The 16,746-nt window shown below is 47.9% G+C and overlaps 1 protein-coding gene across 1 annotated transcript in view; it reads left to right on the forward strand.

The window, feature by feature from the left end:
• The window catches only part of ccdc78 (coiled-coil domain containing 78), a 64,949-nt gene that overhangs the window by 16,041 nt on the left and 32,162 nt on the right, over positions 1-16,746 (forward strand). Inside the window, exons 5-6 of the mRNA XM_033040460.1 lie at positions 3,508-3,594; positions 11,688-11,867. Of these exons, the coding sequence (XP_032896351.1) occupies positions 3,508-3,594; positions 11,688-11,867 (267 nt within the window). The remainder of the gene's footprint in view (positions 1-3,507; positions 3,595-11,687; positions 11,868-16,746) is intronic.

The following is a 16,746-nucleotide window of genomic DNA, read 5'->3' on the forward strand; positions in this document are numbered from 1 at the left end:
CAGCGCGGAAGCAGGCCCTTTCGGCCCAAAAGGTCCGCGCCGACCAGCGATCGCCGCACATTAACACTATCCTATACCCACTAGGGACATTTTCTTTTACATTTACCAAGCCAATTAACCTACAAACCTGTACGTCCTTGGAGTGTGGGAGGAAACCGAAGATCACGGAGAAAACTTCAATCGATTGATTAGATCGCAGCATTGCACAGAAACCGGCCCGTTGGCCCACCGAGTCCCTGCCGACCATTGATCACTTGTTCACACCAGTTCTATGCTATTCCACTTTTGCATCGACTCCCTACACACCAGGGGCAACTTGCAGAGGACATTACATCTACAAACCTATATGTCTTTGGGAAGTGGGAGGAAACCGGAGCACCCGGAGGAAACCCTGGTGGTCACAGGAAGAATGTGCAAACTCCACACAGACAGCACCCGATGTCAGGATCTAATCAGGGTCTCTGGTGGTGTAAGGCAGCAACTGCATCAGTTGCACCACTGTACCGCTGCAAATTGCACCTTAGTATGTGAGCGCATTGATGGAAATTTGGGGGGGGGAATAAATGGAATTAGTATAGGATTAGCATTTAAAATGACATTAGGGCAGGTATATGCATAGGAAAGGCTTAGAGGGATAGGGGCAAACACAGGTAGGTGGGACTAGTGCAGATGGGGCATCTTGGCCAGCATTGACAAGACGGGCCGAAGGGCCTGTTTCCATGCTGCATGATTCTATGACTCTAATTGTGTAAATGTGAGTTGACATTGTATGATTCCGTATCTTAATGACTCTATGATCATTATTGCCAAGGCAGAGTCCACTTTACTGATGTTCTCACACATTCCCTCTAAAGCAGGGGTCATTGCACATAGACGAGCAGCTGAAACCTTCAATAAATCTCTAGCTCCCTCGCAGCTACAGTCCCCTGTTGCCTGCTGAGCGGAAATGAGCCTCCTCAGCATAAATCCCGGGCATGAACGCGGCACTAGCCCTGTCCATGTGATTTTAAATCAAAATACTGAACAGTCTGCTGAGCGATAACTTCAGTGAAAAGCATAATTGCCAAATGTTCTTAAAATCAGAATTTTGTTCCAAACTCTGCAATTTAAAAATATAAATTTGTTTAGGTTTATATTTGTCCGAGGTACAGTGAAAAGCTTAGTTGTTCATGCTACCTGATCAGATCAGATAATACTATACATAAATACAATCTAGTCAAAGTCAAGTACAATAGGTAGAGCAATGGGGAAGATGCAGATTGTAGCATATAACTCTCAACATAGTGGTGCAACTATTTCATAGACAAAGTGCAATATCTGTAACAGGGTGGAGGTGAATCACACAGTGCCCTAGCTTATGGTAGTGCTGTTCAGAAGCCTAATCACAGAGGGGATGGAGTTGGTCTTGACTCTGGTGGCGCGCGCTTTCAAGCTTCTTGGAGCGCCCGATAGGGGTGGGGAGAAGAAGGAATGAGTTTCGAGATACAGCGCAGAAACAGTCCATTCGGCCCACCGAGTCCGTGCCGACCAGCGATCACCCCAGTACACTAGTTTAAATCTTTTTATTTGAATTTTGAATTTAACAGCAATTTGCATACATACAATGATAACAGACAGTGATAATCAGGACATAATTGTACAACAGTATGTAAACGACCCTCAAAACCCTTACCCTTACCCTTACCCACCCTCGCCACCCGGGAACAAACAACACTCACATACGTACACATCCACACAAATACGATAAAAAAAAAAAAAAAAAAAAAAAAAAGAGGAAAAAATAAATAAATAAATAAATAAATAAATTGTGGGGAGGGAGAGGGGGGGGGGAGGGGTTGAGGGGATAGCAGATGCAATAAGACAGAGCTGTGATAGAGGACACTCAGTCCTCTTCCGAGTCCGGAAACAAGTTAAGAGAGTTAACAAGTTCCAGGAAAGGGTTCCATGTATCTAGGAATGTCTTGGTAGAGCCTTTGAGAGAGAACCTAAGTTTTTCAAGCTTTAAGTTGTAGAGCACCTCCTTGATCCAGCGGGCGTGTGTCGGGGGACAGGTAAGTCTCCAGTTAAGCAAAATCAGTCTCCGGGCTAACAGGGTTGTAAAAGCCAGGACCCGCTTCAACGCAACAGAGAGGTTGGTGTTGGGGGGAATACCAAAAATAGCTGACAGTGGGTTTGGAGGAATAGTCTGGCCATAGGCTCTGCTTAGCACGTCGAAAGCACTCCTCCAAAAGGTTGCTAGCTTAGGGCAAGACCAAAACATATTACTATGGTTGGCAGGGGATTGATTGCATCTGTTGCAGGTGTCTTTAACAGCGGGGTATATTCTAGATAATCTTGCATTTGTGTAGTGGACTTTGTGAAGGACTTTGCATTGGATTAGGCCATGACGGGCACATATGGAGGAAGAATGGATCAAATCCAAGGCAGAGTCCCATTGCTGGTCTGTTAGTTTCATATTCAGCTCGCCCTCCCACGCAGCTTTTAATGAGGTATGAGGTTTCAATATAACCGACCCTAACAAGTTGTACAAAAAAGAGATGCATTTCTTCCTGTTGGGATCTAGAGCTAGGATGGAATCGGTCAGGGTTTCAGGGGGACGATTTGGGAAATGGGGGAATATCTTCTTCACAAAATTCCTAATCTGGAAAAAAACGAAAAAGGTGGGAGTTTGGGAGGCTATAGTTGTACGAAAGCTCTGCAAAAGACGAAAAAATACCATCCTTGTATAGGTTTTTGATACTACTGATGCCATTACTATGCCAGGTTTTGAATGCGGAGTCTGTACTTGAAGGATTAAAGATGTGATTTTTAAGCAGTGGGGTCAAGATGGAAGGGCCTTGTAAACCAAAGTTTTTCCTAAATTGACTCCATATCTTGAGCGAGAGGGACGCAATTGGGCCTGCACCCACAGATGTTATAGAAAGGGGGAGTTGAGAGCATAGGACAGACCGCAACGGGAGATGTGAACTCGCCTTTTCCATGTGTACCCAGGTCGGTAGGTGGTCGCAATCATCATTCATCCAGTACAGGATTTTTTGCAAGTTAGCAGCCCAGTAGTATCGCCTAAAGTCAGGAAGTGCCAAACCGCCGTCACTCTTAGGAGACTGTAGTAGCGTCTTTCGAATTCTGATCACCCCAGTACACTAACAATATCCTACATACTAGGGACAATTTACAACCAATTAACCTGCCGACCTACAGGTCTTTGGCGTGTGGGAGGAAACCCAGGAGGTCACAGGGAAGGATGCACAAAGTCTGTGCAGACAGCACCTGTAGTCAGGATCGAATCCGGAACTCCAGTGCTGTCACCTCTACTGCTGCACGACTTGTCCCACCCTGAACGACTGGGCTGGGATGTCTTTGATGATGTTGGCTGCTTTTCCAAGGCATCGTGGAGTGTAGATGGAGTCAGTGGTAGGAAGCTGGTCTGTGTGTGGACTGGTACAACTTGACATGTTTTGGGCTAATTTGCTGATTCATTCCCAGAGATTCCTCTTCCCTCTCTAGATTTCCAAAGATCTGATCGATCTGCAAATCCAGACAAACAAGATTCGGGAACAATATGAAGCAGAGAACTTTGAACTGAAGAATAAGGTATTGTGGCCACATATAACTCACATCTGTTCATTTCTATGATGAAAATCTGAGCAACCCATGTCACTTTGTAACGTACACAGTTGGCTAGTTAGGACATTGTACAGCAGGCAACATTTGTTAAAGTCCGGAGTCAATAGGCGAGGACAAATATCCTAACCTAAATAATATCAACGGTTCAGATAGTTTTTTGCAACAATCTGGTGATTTCAAAATTCTCGTGACAGATGCCAGGGTTTTGATTCCAGATTTAGAACATCTATCTATATATATTACTAAAACTCTGATCTTGACCGCTTTTGGCCCACTGTGCTGCGATTTCCGACAGAACGCCGCCACCTACGGCCGTCATTTTTGGCCACCTCGCTCAGAGCCCCCCTCCGCCTTACGGGTGCGGAGGATTTTTCCCATCGATGACAAATCAGAGAAATATTAATGTTTTTTAAAAATTCACCATTCTCTCTGCTGCCCCTGCTGGAGTGAGGGGGAGGGACTATAAAACCAGGAAGTGGTGTGCCTCACTCACTCTCTGCAAGATGGATGAAGCCAAGGGTCACGTCTCTCTGAGCTCTGAATAACACTGAACAAATGTCTACACAACTGTGAGTACCCTTAATGTCGTTTGAAAATGAAAATATGGTTTGTTTGAAGTAAAAAGGCACTGCCTGCAAATGGTTGTTTGGGTGCTTTGGCTTGAAGTTGAAAGACACTACTTACTGCACATGGTGGCATGCAGTTGAAAGGCACTACTTACTGCAAATGGTGGCTTGGGTGCTTTGGCTTGAGGATAAAAGGCATTACTTACTGCAAATGGTGGCTTGGGTGCTTTGCTTGAAATTGAAAGGCACTACTTACTGCAAATGGTGGCTTGGGTGCTTTGGCTTGAAGTTGAAAGGCACTACTTACTGCAAATGGTGGCGGGTGATTTGGCTTGAAGTTGAAAGGCACTTCTTACTGCAAATGGTGGCTTGGGTGCTTTGGCTTGAGGTTGAAAGTCACTACTTACTGCAAATGGTGGCATGAAGTTGAAAGGCACTACTTACTGCAAATGGTGGCATGAAGTTGAAAGGCACTACTTACTGCAAATGGTGGCGGGTGATTTGGCTTGAGGTTGAAAGGCACTTCTTACTGCAAATGGTGGCTTGGGTGCTTTGGCTTGAGGTTGAAAGGCACTACTTACTGCAAATGGTGGCATGTAGTTGAAAAGCACTACACTGCAAATGGTGGCTTGGGTGCTTTGGCTTGAGGTTGAAAGGCACTACTTACTGCAAATGGTGGCGGGTGCTTTGGCTTGCAGTTGAAAGTCACTACCTACTGCAAATGGTGGTTGGGTGCTATGCTTGAAGTTGAAAGGCACTACTTACTGCGAATGGTGGCTTGGGTGCTTTGGCTTGAAGTTGAAAGCCACCTCTTACTGCAAATGGTGGCTTGGGTGCTTTGGCTTGAAGTTGAAAGGCACTACTTATTGCAAATGGTGGCATGAAGTTGAAAGGCACTACTTACTGCAAATGGTGGCTTGGGAGCTTTGGCTTGAAGTTTTAAAAAATCACCATTCTCTCTGCTGCACCTGCTGGAGGGAGGGGAGGGGAGGGACTATAAAACCAGGAAGTGGTGTGCCTCTCTCACTCTCTGCAAGATGGATGAAGCCAAGGGTCACGTCTCTCTGAGCTCTGAATGACACTGAACAAATGTCCACACAACTGAGTACCCGTAATGTGGTTTGAAAATGAAAATATGGTTTGTTTGAAGTAAAAAGGCACTGCCTGCAAATGGTTGTTTGGGTGCTTTGGCTTGAAGTTGAAAGGCATTACTTACTGCAATTGGTGGCTAGGGTGCTTTGACTTGAAATTGAAAGGCACTGCTTACTGCAAATGGTGGCTTGGGTGCTTTGGCTTGAGGTTGAAAGGCACTACTTACTGCAAATGGTGGCATGTAGTTGAAAGGCACTCCTTACTGCAAATGGTGGCTTGGGTGCTTTGGCTTGAAGTTGAAAGGCACTACTTACTGCAAATGGTGGCTTGGGTGCTTTGGCTTGAAGTGGAAAGTCACTACTTACTGCAAATTGTGGCTTGGGTGCTTTGCTTGAAGTTGAAAGGCACTACTTACTGCAAATGGTGGGTTGGGTGCTTTGGCTTGAGGTTGAAAGGCACTACTTACTGCAAATGGTGGCATCAAGTTGAAAGGCACTAATTACTGCAAATGGTGGCTTGGGTGCTTTGGCTTGAAGTTGAAAGGCACTACTTACTGCAAATGGTGGCTAGGGTGCTTTGACGAAATTGAAAGGCACTACTTACTGCAAATGGTGGCTTGGGAGCTTTGGTTTAAAGTTGAAAGGCACTACTTACTGCAAATGGTGGCTTGGGTGCTTTGGCTTGAAGTTGAAAGGCATTACTTACTGCAAATGGTGGGTTGGGTGCTTTGGCTTGAGGTTGAAAGGCACTACTTACTGCAAATGGTGGCATGAAGTTGAAAGGCACTATGTACTGCAAATGGTGGCTTGGGTGCTTTGGCTTGAAGTTGAAAGGCACTACTTACTGCAAATGGTGGGTTGGGTGCTTTGGCTTGAGGTTGAAAGGCACTACTTACTGCAAATGGTGGCATGAAGTTGAAAGGCACTACGTACTGCAAATGGTGGCTAGGGTGCTTTGACTTGAAATTGAAAGGCACTACTTACTGCAAATGGTGGCTTGGGAGCTTTGGTTTAAAGTTGAAAGGCACTACTTACTGCAAATGGTGGCTTGGGTGCTTTGGCTTGAAGTTGAAAGGCACTACTTACTGCAAATGGTGTGTTGGGTGCTTTGGCTTGAGGTTGAAAGGCACTACTTACTGCAAATGGTGGCATGAAGTTGAAAGGCACTACGTACTGCAAATGGTGGCTTGGGTGCTTTGGCTTGAAGTTGAAAGGCACTACATACTGCAAATGGTGGCATGCACCATTTGCAGTCCCATCAAAGGCCGAATGTGGCACCCACAAACACACCCAGGCAGAAACACACACACACAGACACACACGCACACACAGTTTTAATATATAGAGTAGACTAAGTGGGACCCGTTGGGTCCCATGTTCACACGGGAGGGCTGGTCCCCCGACGCAATATTCCACCACCCACCAATTCCAATATTGGTGGCCAGTGGGGGGGCTTTCTGGAGTGCTGGTATGGGTTCTTGGGGTGGCATCTCAGTCCCTCAAGCCTGATCTGCTGGTAGCTCACTCACGGCTGGTGGGCTGGCAGTTGACTCATGACTATTCCTTGAAATTCCATTTCAAGCAGGGTGCAAGTCCACCAAATTCAAATCCATGTTCCTACCATTTCAAGCAGGGTCCAAGGCCACCAAATTCAAATGCAGCTTCATACCATTTCATGCAGGGAGAAACCACCATAAAACCACACAAAACACCAAATTCACAGTTCTGTAGACATTCAGTGTGTTCAGTTGATTCACAGCTCAGACAGTCATGACCTCTCCATCCCCCATCATGCAGAGACTGAGCCACAACCACACTTCCGGGTTTTATAACCCCTCCCCCTCGCACCGGAAAAGGTGAGGCTTTCAGGGTGTGATTGACAGGAGAGAGGTTCTCAACATTTTTTAAACACTAATAACACATTTATTTTTCATTGATGGGAAGAATTCTCTGCAGCTGCTCAGCAGAGGGGGGACTGAGTAATATGGCCAAAAATCACAGTCGTAAGTGTGGCGTTTTATCCAAAATCAATATACAGTGCAAACAGGAAGTGCATTTGCAGTAGTGCCTATTAACTTCAAGGAAAGGCACCCAAGAAGCCATTTGCAGTAAGTAGTGCCTTTCAAATTCAAGCCAAAGCACCCAAGCCACCATTTGCAGTAAGTAGTGCCTTTCAACTTCAAGCCAAAGCACCCAAGCCACCATTTGCAGTAAGTAGTGCCTTTCAACTTCAAGCCAAAGCACAAAAGCCACCATTTGCAGTAAGTAGTGCCTTTCAACTTCAAGCCAAAGCACCCAAGCCACCATTTGCAGTAAGTAGTGACTTTCAACTTCATGCCACCATTTGCAATAAGTAGTGCCTTTCAACTTCAAGCCAAAGCACCCAAGCCACCATTTGCAGTAAGTAATGCCTTTCAACTTCAAGCCAAAGCACCCACGCCACCATTTGCAGTAAGTACTGTCTTTCAACTTCAAGCCAAAGCACCCAAGCCACCATTTGCAGTAGGTAGTGCCTTTCAACTTCAGGCCAAAGCACCCAAGCCACCATGTGCAGTAAGTAGTGCCTTTCAACTTCAGGCCAAAGCACCCAAACAACCATTTGCAGGCAGTGCCTTTTTACTTCAAACAAACCATATTTTCAAGCCACATTAAGGGTACTCACAGTTGTGTAGACATTTGTTCTGTGTTATTCAGAGCTCAGAGAGACGTGACCCTTGGCTTCATCCATCTTGCAGAGAGTGAGTGAGGCACACCACTTCCTGGTTTTATAGCCCCCTCCCATCCCAGAGTGCAGAATATAGTTCTGAACATTGTAGCGTATCATTCCATTGACAAAGTCCAATGTCCTCAAGTCAAGTTTATTCATCACATACACATACGAGATGTGCAGTGCAATGAAAAGTGACAATGCTCGCGGACTTTGTGCAAAAAGACAAACAACCAAACAACCTACAAACAGAATCACATGTTCTTTTACATATTAAATATTGTGGGCAGAAGGAAAAAGGTTCAGTAAAGTTAGTCCCTGGTGAGATAGGAGTTTACAGTCCGAATGGCCTCTGGGGAAAAAACACCTTCTCAAACTCTCCGTTCTCACAGCATGGCAACGGAGGCGTTTGCCTGACCGTAGCAGCTGGAACAGTCCGTTGCAGGGGTGGAAGGGGTCTCCCATGATTTTATTGGCTCTGGAGTTGCACATCCTGATGTATGGTTGCTGCAGGGGGGCGAGTGAAGTTCCCATAGTGCGTTCGGCCGAACGCACTACTCTCTGCAGAGCCTTCTTGTCCTGGGCAGAGCAATTCCCAAACCAGATGGTAATATTTCCGGACAAGATGCTTTCCACAGCCGCTGAGTAGAAGCACTGGAGAATCCTCGGAGACACTCTGAATTTCCTCAATTGCCTGAGGTGGTAAAGGCGCTGCCTTGCCTTACTCACGAGTGCTGCGGCGTGTGATGTCCATGTCATATCCACAGAGATGTGGCTCCCAGATATTTAAAACAACTCATCCTATCCACAGTATCCCCATTTATCCTCAATGGTGTGTACGTCCTCGGATAACTCGGATAGGGTAGAGGTGAATCCCCGGACAGTACCCTAGCTTTTGGAAGTACTCTAGTGTAATGAAGAGAAGGGTAAAATGAGGGGTGTGATTTTGTTACCGAAAATTAAGAATTTGATGTTCATACGATTGTGGTTGTAAGCTACCCAGGCAGAATGTGAGGTGCTGTTCCTCCAGTTTGCGTGTGGCCTCACTCTGGCAGTGGAGGAGGCCCAGGACAGAAAGACTTGGGAGCCAATTTGCTGTATAAGTGGTTGGACATTTAGGAATGAAATTTCTTCACACAGATTGTGAGTCTTTAAAATTCCTGGAGTACTGTGGATGTTGGGATGGATGGATCTTTGGACGTTTATGGAGCATAGTGGTGGGCGAGGAGAAGGTCTTCCTGATTTATTTAAGATTACCAGCCTCCTCCCATTGTATTTCTTTTATTCCAGCTGCACCTTCTCAACCTGTTAAAAGATCTTAAGCATGTAGGAAAGAACTGCAGATTCTAGTTTAAATCAAAGATAGACACAAAATGCTGGAGTAACTCAGCGGGACAAGCAACATCTCTGGAGGTTGACGTTTCAAACTGAAGAAGGGTCTCGACCCGAAATGTCGGCCATTCCTTCTCTCCAGAGATGCTGCCTGTCCCGCTGAGATACTCCAGCATTTTGTGTCTATAAAAGATCTAAAGTCCAGGGTTACAGTCTGCAGAGAGGATCAAATTCTCCATGACGTTAGTCAGTTGCTGGAGCAACCAGAAATGCAACCAGTGACTCGGAGAGCCTGCATGATTTCTGTTGATTAGAGTTGATTTGGATCACTGTGATTTATGACCTACAGTACATCTTTCAGTATCAGTCAGTGCGGCTAATTTATCTGTGAGTTGCATCTTGATTTCCCCCACTGCTAACCATTGATGGAAAAAACATTCAGACTGTTAAACGTTCATTTACCGTGTGTGTGTGTAGACAATGAAAGGGATAATACATCAATATAATTGGATTCCTGCAGATTGTGCATTCAACCATCCGAATCGCTAGAAATAGGAAAAAAAAAAATCATCAATTTGTTCCCACAACGAACTGAGTCATTGTGGTGGAAAATTGGAGTGAGTGTAAAGTAGCGAATGAAACTGAGGTGAACAGAAAAACAAGTGCAATTTATCGTTTAACTTCAATCCTTTTTTTTGAACATGCCCAAAAACAGATTGTGTTTCCCAGAATCTTTCCTTGAGATGCCATTCTGAATTGCAGCATGGGAATCTTTAACTCGGCCATCTTGGGACGTGTATGGCTCCATCAATAGAACTATTGTTTAAGTTGGAGGTTGTAGATTGTTGGCGCTGCAGTAGAATTGCTGCTTTACAGCGCCGGAGTAACCGGGTTCAATCCTGGCTACGGATGCTTGTCTGTACAGCGTTTGTACGTTCTCCACGTGACCTGCGTGTGTTTTCTCCCGGTTGCCAATCATTTCAACTCCCCATCCCACTCCAATACTGACCATTCTGTCCTGGGCCACCTCTATTGCCAGAGCGAGGCCACACATAAATAGGAGGAACAGCACCGTATAGTTTGCTTGAGTAGCTTACATCCCAGTAGAATGAACGTTGAATTCTCTAACATTAAGTAACTTTTAATTCCACTGCTCTCCCCTTCGCCCTTTTTCCACCCTAGTCGTTTAACCAGTTCCACAGTTCACATTGTACCCTTGTTAAGATCACACCTTCCCGAGCCAACAATGGGCCCAACAGGGCACCACCCTGCCTGAGGCCACTTGTTGCCGTCCCTGACTGACCTTGGTCTTTTCTCGCCTCCAGCTCTTCACCCCCACCCCCCCCACCCCCCTTACTTTCAATCTGAAGAATGGTCCCGACCCGAAATGTTATCTATCCTTTTCCTCCAGAGATGCTGCCTGACCCGCTGAGTTTCTCCAGCAAGTGGTGTATATCTTTGAGATAAATTGGATTAGTTTGTGCTCAAGTATCGGTTGCTCTGGGCGCAGTGAGTTCTGAACCTAAAAGGTCACAGAAATATAATTCCTCTACTCGCTGGTAATATTTGTAATGCTCATTATTCCGTGATGCTTTCCTGTTTCAATTCATTTTTACTCAGAAGCCTTGATTTCTGGCAGAGTTTAGGAGTTAAACATTGAAGGGCCTGTCCCACTCGGGCGTTATTTGCGCGTCACGCAGGTGGTGGGCGAAGATTTTGTGAATCCCAAAATCCTGGGGCGCCACTGCCTACGTCACTGCCTACGTCACCACGCACCATGCGCGCGTAATGCACACCATGCGTGCATCACGTGCGCATCACAACGAGCGCGTCATGTGTCGTGACGGGTAAATTATGTCGTGTAAATGACGCGCAAATGACACCCAAGTGGGACAGGCCCTTAACGCCCGACAATACTGGACAATTTCCACCGCAAAACGCCGCATTAACAAAACACTGTTAAGATGTTTGCATCTCTATTTCACGGTCAATTATGCTGCCACGGCCTGGATAAAGTGGATGTGGAGAGGATGTTTCCACTAGAGGGAGCGTCTAGGACCAGGGGGCATAGCCTCAGAATAAAAGGACGTACCTTTACAAAGGAGATGAGGAGGAATTTATTTAGTCAGGGGGTGGTGAATCTGTGGAATTCATTGTCACAGGCAGCCAAGGAGGTCAAGTCAATGGATACCTTTAAGGCGGAGATTGACAGATTCTTCATTAGTAAGGGTGTCAGGGGTTATGGGGAGAAGGCAGAAGGATGGGGGTTGAGAGGGGAAGACAGATCAGCCATGGCAGAGTAGACTTGATGGGCCGAATGGCCACATTCTGTTCCTATAACATGAACTTCTGAATACTTTGCAGATTTTAATTCTTGAAAACAGAACAATGGAACTGGAAGGGCAGAAGAACAAATGTCTGAACGAATACGAGGTGGCAAGGAACCACCTGAAGGCACTCGAGAAAAATCGGCAGGAACTAGCCGATGAATATGTTGCTCTGAAGAGCAATTATACAACACTGAGTAAACGGTATGAAAAGGAGGTAGGTGTATTTAACTAATGTCACTAGCCAGAATGTCATTAGTTTAGTTTAGTTTAGAGCTACTGTCCACCAGGTCCCCGCCGACCAACGATCCCTGCATATTAACACTATCCTACACACAATAGGGTCAATGTTTACATTTACCAAGCCAATTAACCCACAAACCTGTATGTCTTTGGAGTGTGGGAGGAAACGGAAGATCTTGGAGAAACCCCACGCGGTCAAGATAGATGCAGGAAAAATATTCCCGATGTGGGGGAGTCCAGAACTTAGGGTCACCGTTTAAAAATAAGGGGTAGGCCATTTAGGACTGATATGAGGAAAAACGTTTTCACCCAGAGAATTCTTTGCACAGAAGGCAGTGGAGACCAATTCACTGGATGTTTTCAAGAGAGAGTTTGATATACTGTAACTCTTAGGGCTAATGTAATCGCCCCGCCTTACCTCTCTGAGCTGCTCCACCTATATGCTCCTGCCCGGTGCCTCAGGTCAGCTGATCAGCTGCTCCTTGAGGTACCAAGGTCTAAGCGGAAGCTCAGAGGGGATAGAGCCTTTTCTGTTGCTGCTCCGGCACTCTGGAACACCTTGCCGTTGCACATCAGACAGGCCCCCTCACTGTCCATCTTCAAATCCTCCCTAAAAACTCATTTTTATTCTCTGGCTTTCGACACTGGCTGAGACATTGGTCCTGTTTTTTTTTGTTTTTTTTTAGATGTTTTTATTAAGGACAGTGCATATTTATAAACATTTGCATGCAATACGCAAGATTATAGCTGTAAAGGAGTGATATCTGACACACTGTAACCTTTACTGGTAGTTTATTATAGCACATGGCACACACGTCCCAGCACTGACTGCATCCAGCCTTCAGGCGTACTGGGACCTAGTGGGAGGAACAAAGGGAGGATACTACAGTTATACTAATATGATGGGGCGTGGTTAGTGGTGATGAGGTAGCTACATTATAGGTTGCATGCATAACCCATCTACATCCTTTCCCTTACAATTCAAACAAGTTACTACAGTAGCAGGTTTATTATACAGTACCTGCAAAGCTAAGCATATTCTCCGTAGCGAGCCGGAGGTTTTACAATCCGACCCGAGCGAGTGCGCACAGCACCTTCACCCTCCCCATCCGAAAAAATAGGAGGAGGGACAGGAACAGAAACAGGAGGTGGAGAGAAGATGGGTGGGGAACCCGGCTTGAAGGGGGAACGGAGAGGCACAGGAGAGCCAGGTGAGAATGAAGGGGTAGAACGAGCTGAAGTTGGAGAGAGAGAAGACTTTGCAGGGGACAACAGAGCCTGGGGAGCAAAACCCGGAGGAGCAGGGGGGGCTATCCGAGGCAAGAGGCCCGACCGTGGCATGCAGGGAGCAGATGGAACGTTAGTGGAGGAAGGCTCGACACGCGATGGAGGGGTATACGGAACCGCAGGAGGTGGTTTGGGCTCGTTAACCGCCAACAGGTGCTGGCGGCTGCGTCGGTATACAGTCCCTTCGAAATCCACGAGGTAGGACCGTGGCGCGCTGTCAAACCCGACGACGGTGGCAAGTCGGGAATAGCCGGTGGGCGTCTGCAAACGGACGACCTGTCCAGGCATCAGTGGAGAAAGAGGGCGGCAGGATTTATCATGCGATCGTCGCTGGATCTCGTGCTTCTGGGCAATACGTTTCTGGACATCAGCAGGCTGCAGGACCTTAGGCATCAGGGACTGCTGGGCAATAGGCATCGGAGGGCGGACAACTCGGGACATGAGTCGCTGGGCAGGGGATCCCATGGTACTGTCTCTGGAAATGTTGCGAAGGTTCAGGAGACACTGATAGAAATCCCCGTTCGAGAGGCGGGTTTGTTCAAGCAGGTGCTTAGCGCTGCGGACCGCCCGTTCAGCTAGACCATTGCTTTGCGGGTACTCCGGGCTGCTAGTGAAATGATTAAAGTTCCACTTTGTGGCAAATGATCGAAACTCGGCGCTGGTGAACTGGCGACCGTTGTCTGTCTGTAGCCGGACAGGGGAACCAAACGTGGCAAAGTGGCGGCGAAGCTTGCTGATCACCATCTCGGAGGTGATGGCAGGGAGGAGGTCCACCTCGAACCAATTCGAGTAAGAGTCTACTAGCACAAGGTATTGCTTCCCACGCCAGTCGAAAATGTCGGCAGCCAGAGAAGACCAGGGCATGTCAGGTGCAGGCTGCTGCAAAAGTGGCTGTCTTTGCTGATGCGGGGCAAGCGAGTGACAGTCCGGACAGGAATCAACCCTGGCCTGGATGTATTTAGCCATGGCCGGCCAGTAGTACTGTTCCTGGGCATGTGAGATGGTGGCATCCGCCCCAGGATGACCCATGTGGGCGGCATCAAAATACAAGCCACGCAGCGATTCCGGGATGACAACTTTGTGTCCTTTGATAATAATACCGTCCCGGAGGACTAACTCATCGCGGACCAAAAAATAGGGGTGGACGCTGGCAGGCAACGAATTCCGCTTGGTGGGCCACCCGCGCTTGATGACAGCAGCAAGCTGCTGCAGGTCGGGGTCGTTTGCGGTATGTTCAACCAAGCACTGCAGCTGGTGAGAAGGGACGAAGTTGACGTTCAGTACCTGTAAGTCCGACTGCTCGAAGGGGTGCTGGTCGCAGGAGGCACGGGGGGCCCGGGACAGTGCATCAGCCACATGCATCTCGGTGCCCCTCTTATATACGATTTTAAAGTCAAAACGCTGTAGCTGCAGCATCATCCGCTGTAGCCTGGCAGGAGCGCAGTGTATTGGTTTGTTAAGTATCGTTACCAGTGGCTGGTGATCCGTCTCAACGGTGAACCTGGTGCCAAATAAGAAGTCCTTAAACTTCGAACACGCGAAAACCACCGCCAGCAGCTCCTTCTCTATCTGGGCATAGCGCTGCTCCGTGTCCGTCATGGTCCTGGAGGCATAGGAGATGGGCAGCAGCGAGTCACCAGCATGGGGTTGCAGGCAGGCAGCACCCAGACCAAATCGAGAGGCATCGCAAGTGACTACGATCGGGCGCAGCAGATCAAAAAACTTCAGTGTAGGTGTGCTGACCAGCCTCGTCTTTAGCAGATCAAATGCCTGCTGGTGGTGCGGAAACCATGCCCAGGCAATGTCCTTCTTTGTGAGCTGTCTCAGGGGTGCGCTCAACTCGCTGAGGTCGGGGATAAACTTCCCCAGGTAATTCACCATACCCAGGAAGCGCTGCAGACTGACAGCGTCTGTTGGGGCGAGCAGCTCAGAGATTGCGCTGGTCTTTTGCGGGTCTGGCTTCAACCCTTGGGCCGTGAAAACGTGGCCGACATATGTGACCTCAGGCACCCGGAACTTGCACTTTGACCGATTGAGCTTCAAATTAATCTGCCGCGCACGGTCCAAAATCCGCCGGAGGTTGTGGTCATGTTCGGCCACATCCCTCCCATAGACCAGAATGTCATCCACAATGATCGCGCAGGGCAGACCTGCGAATAATTGTTCCATAGAACGCTGAAATACCTCGCTGGCAGAGTTGATGCCGAACGGCATCCGTAAAAACTTAAACCTGCCGAAGGGCGTGCTGAACGTGGTCAGGTCCGTGGAGCGTTTGTCCAGTGGTATCTGCCAAAACGAACTTTTTGCATCGAGGACGGAGAACACTGTAGCTTGTCCCACCTGGGCGGCAACATCTTCGACAGTCCTCATGGGGTAGTGGGGCCGTTTAATCGCCATATTTAAGTCCTTAGGGTTGATGCATATCCGTATCTCGTTTTTTCCTTTCTTCAACGTGGCGACCATGGTGGAGACCCATACGGTTGGATCGCTGACAGCCTCCAGCACTCCCATGTTGACCATGTCCTTAAGCATATTCTCCACCTTGCCCTTCATGGCAAAAGACACTCTGTGGGGTGGACGGATCACAGGCTCCACAGATGGGTCAGTCGCGATCTTGTACACCACCGGCAGCTTCCCCAGCTTGTCGTCAAACAGGTCTGGGTACTCACATAGTGGATCCATCACAGGTTGCACCTCGTGGACCGTATGGTTAAACGACACCAGCCCAAGATCCTGGCAGGCCTGGTTGCTAAGCAACGTCACACAGTCACTGTCCAGAATGAAGAAAGACAGGTCCTGGGAAGATTCCTGCAGCACGCAGTGGAAAGTCGCCCTCCCCACAGGTGTTAGTTCCTCTCCCCCATAGGCACGCAAAACAGAACGGTCGGCAATCAGCAGCTCATTATTCCTTATCTGGTGGAACAGCTTTGTTGACATTACGTTCACCTTCGCCCCCGTGTCAAGTTTAGCAGAGAAAGACTTATTGTTTACAGTTATGTTCACAGAAGGATCGGGGAGGCGAGATCGGCTGTGGAGGAGAGTGTAAATACTTACATCTCCCGTGGAAAAGCTGAGCTCAGAGTCGGGGGCAGCGTCAACAGAGGGCTGAGAGTCCATCTCGCTATCAACTTGCAGAAGGTTGTTTAGGAGTTGTCTGGGAGCTGAGGGCACTTTCCCACGGGATCGGCAGACAGCTGCAAAATGGTTTCTTCTCCCGCAGAAATTGCAGGTCTTACCAAGGGCTGGGCACTGTGATTCTGAGGAGTGCACGTAGCTGCAGTTAGGACACTTGTTAGATCTTGGGTCCCGGGGTGTACGAACGGGCCGCGGTGGAGGGCGAAAGTTCTCCTTCATCCGTCGTTGTCCAGCAACACCAGTTAAATTTATGGCTCGGTTGTCAGACCCCCTCTTTCCATGAGGAGGGTTGACCACTTCGGCAATGCGGCACGCATGCATTGCCTGAGTCAGGGTTAGGTCAGGCCGTTGCAGCAGGTCGGCACGCAGCTTCTGATCGATCATACCGGTAACGAGAATGTCTCTGGTGAGCTGGTCGCGCATGGTTTCGA

This window comes from Amblyraja radiata, chromosome 22, assembly GCF_010909765.2.
Source record: "Amblyraja radiata isolate CabotCenter1 chromosome 22, sAmbRad1.1.pri, whole genome shotgun sequence".
NCBI classification, from domain to species: domain Eukaryota; kingdom Metazoa; phylum Chordata; class Chondrichthyes; order Rajiformes; family Rajidae; genus Amblyraja; species Amblyraja radiata.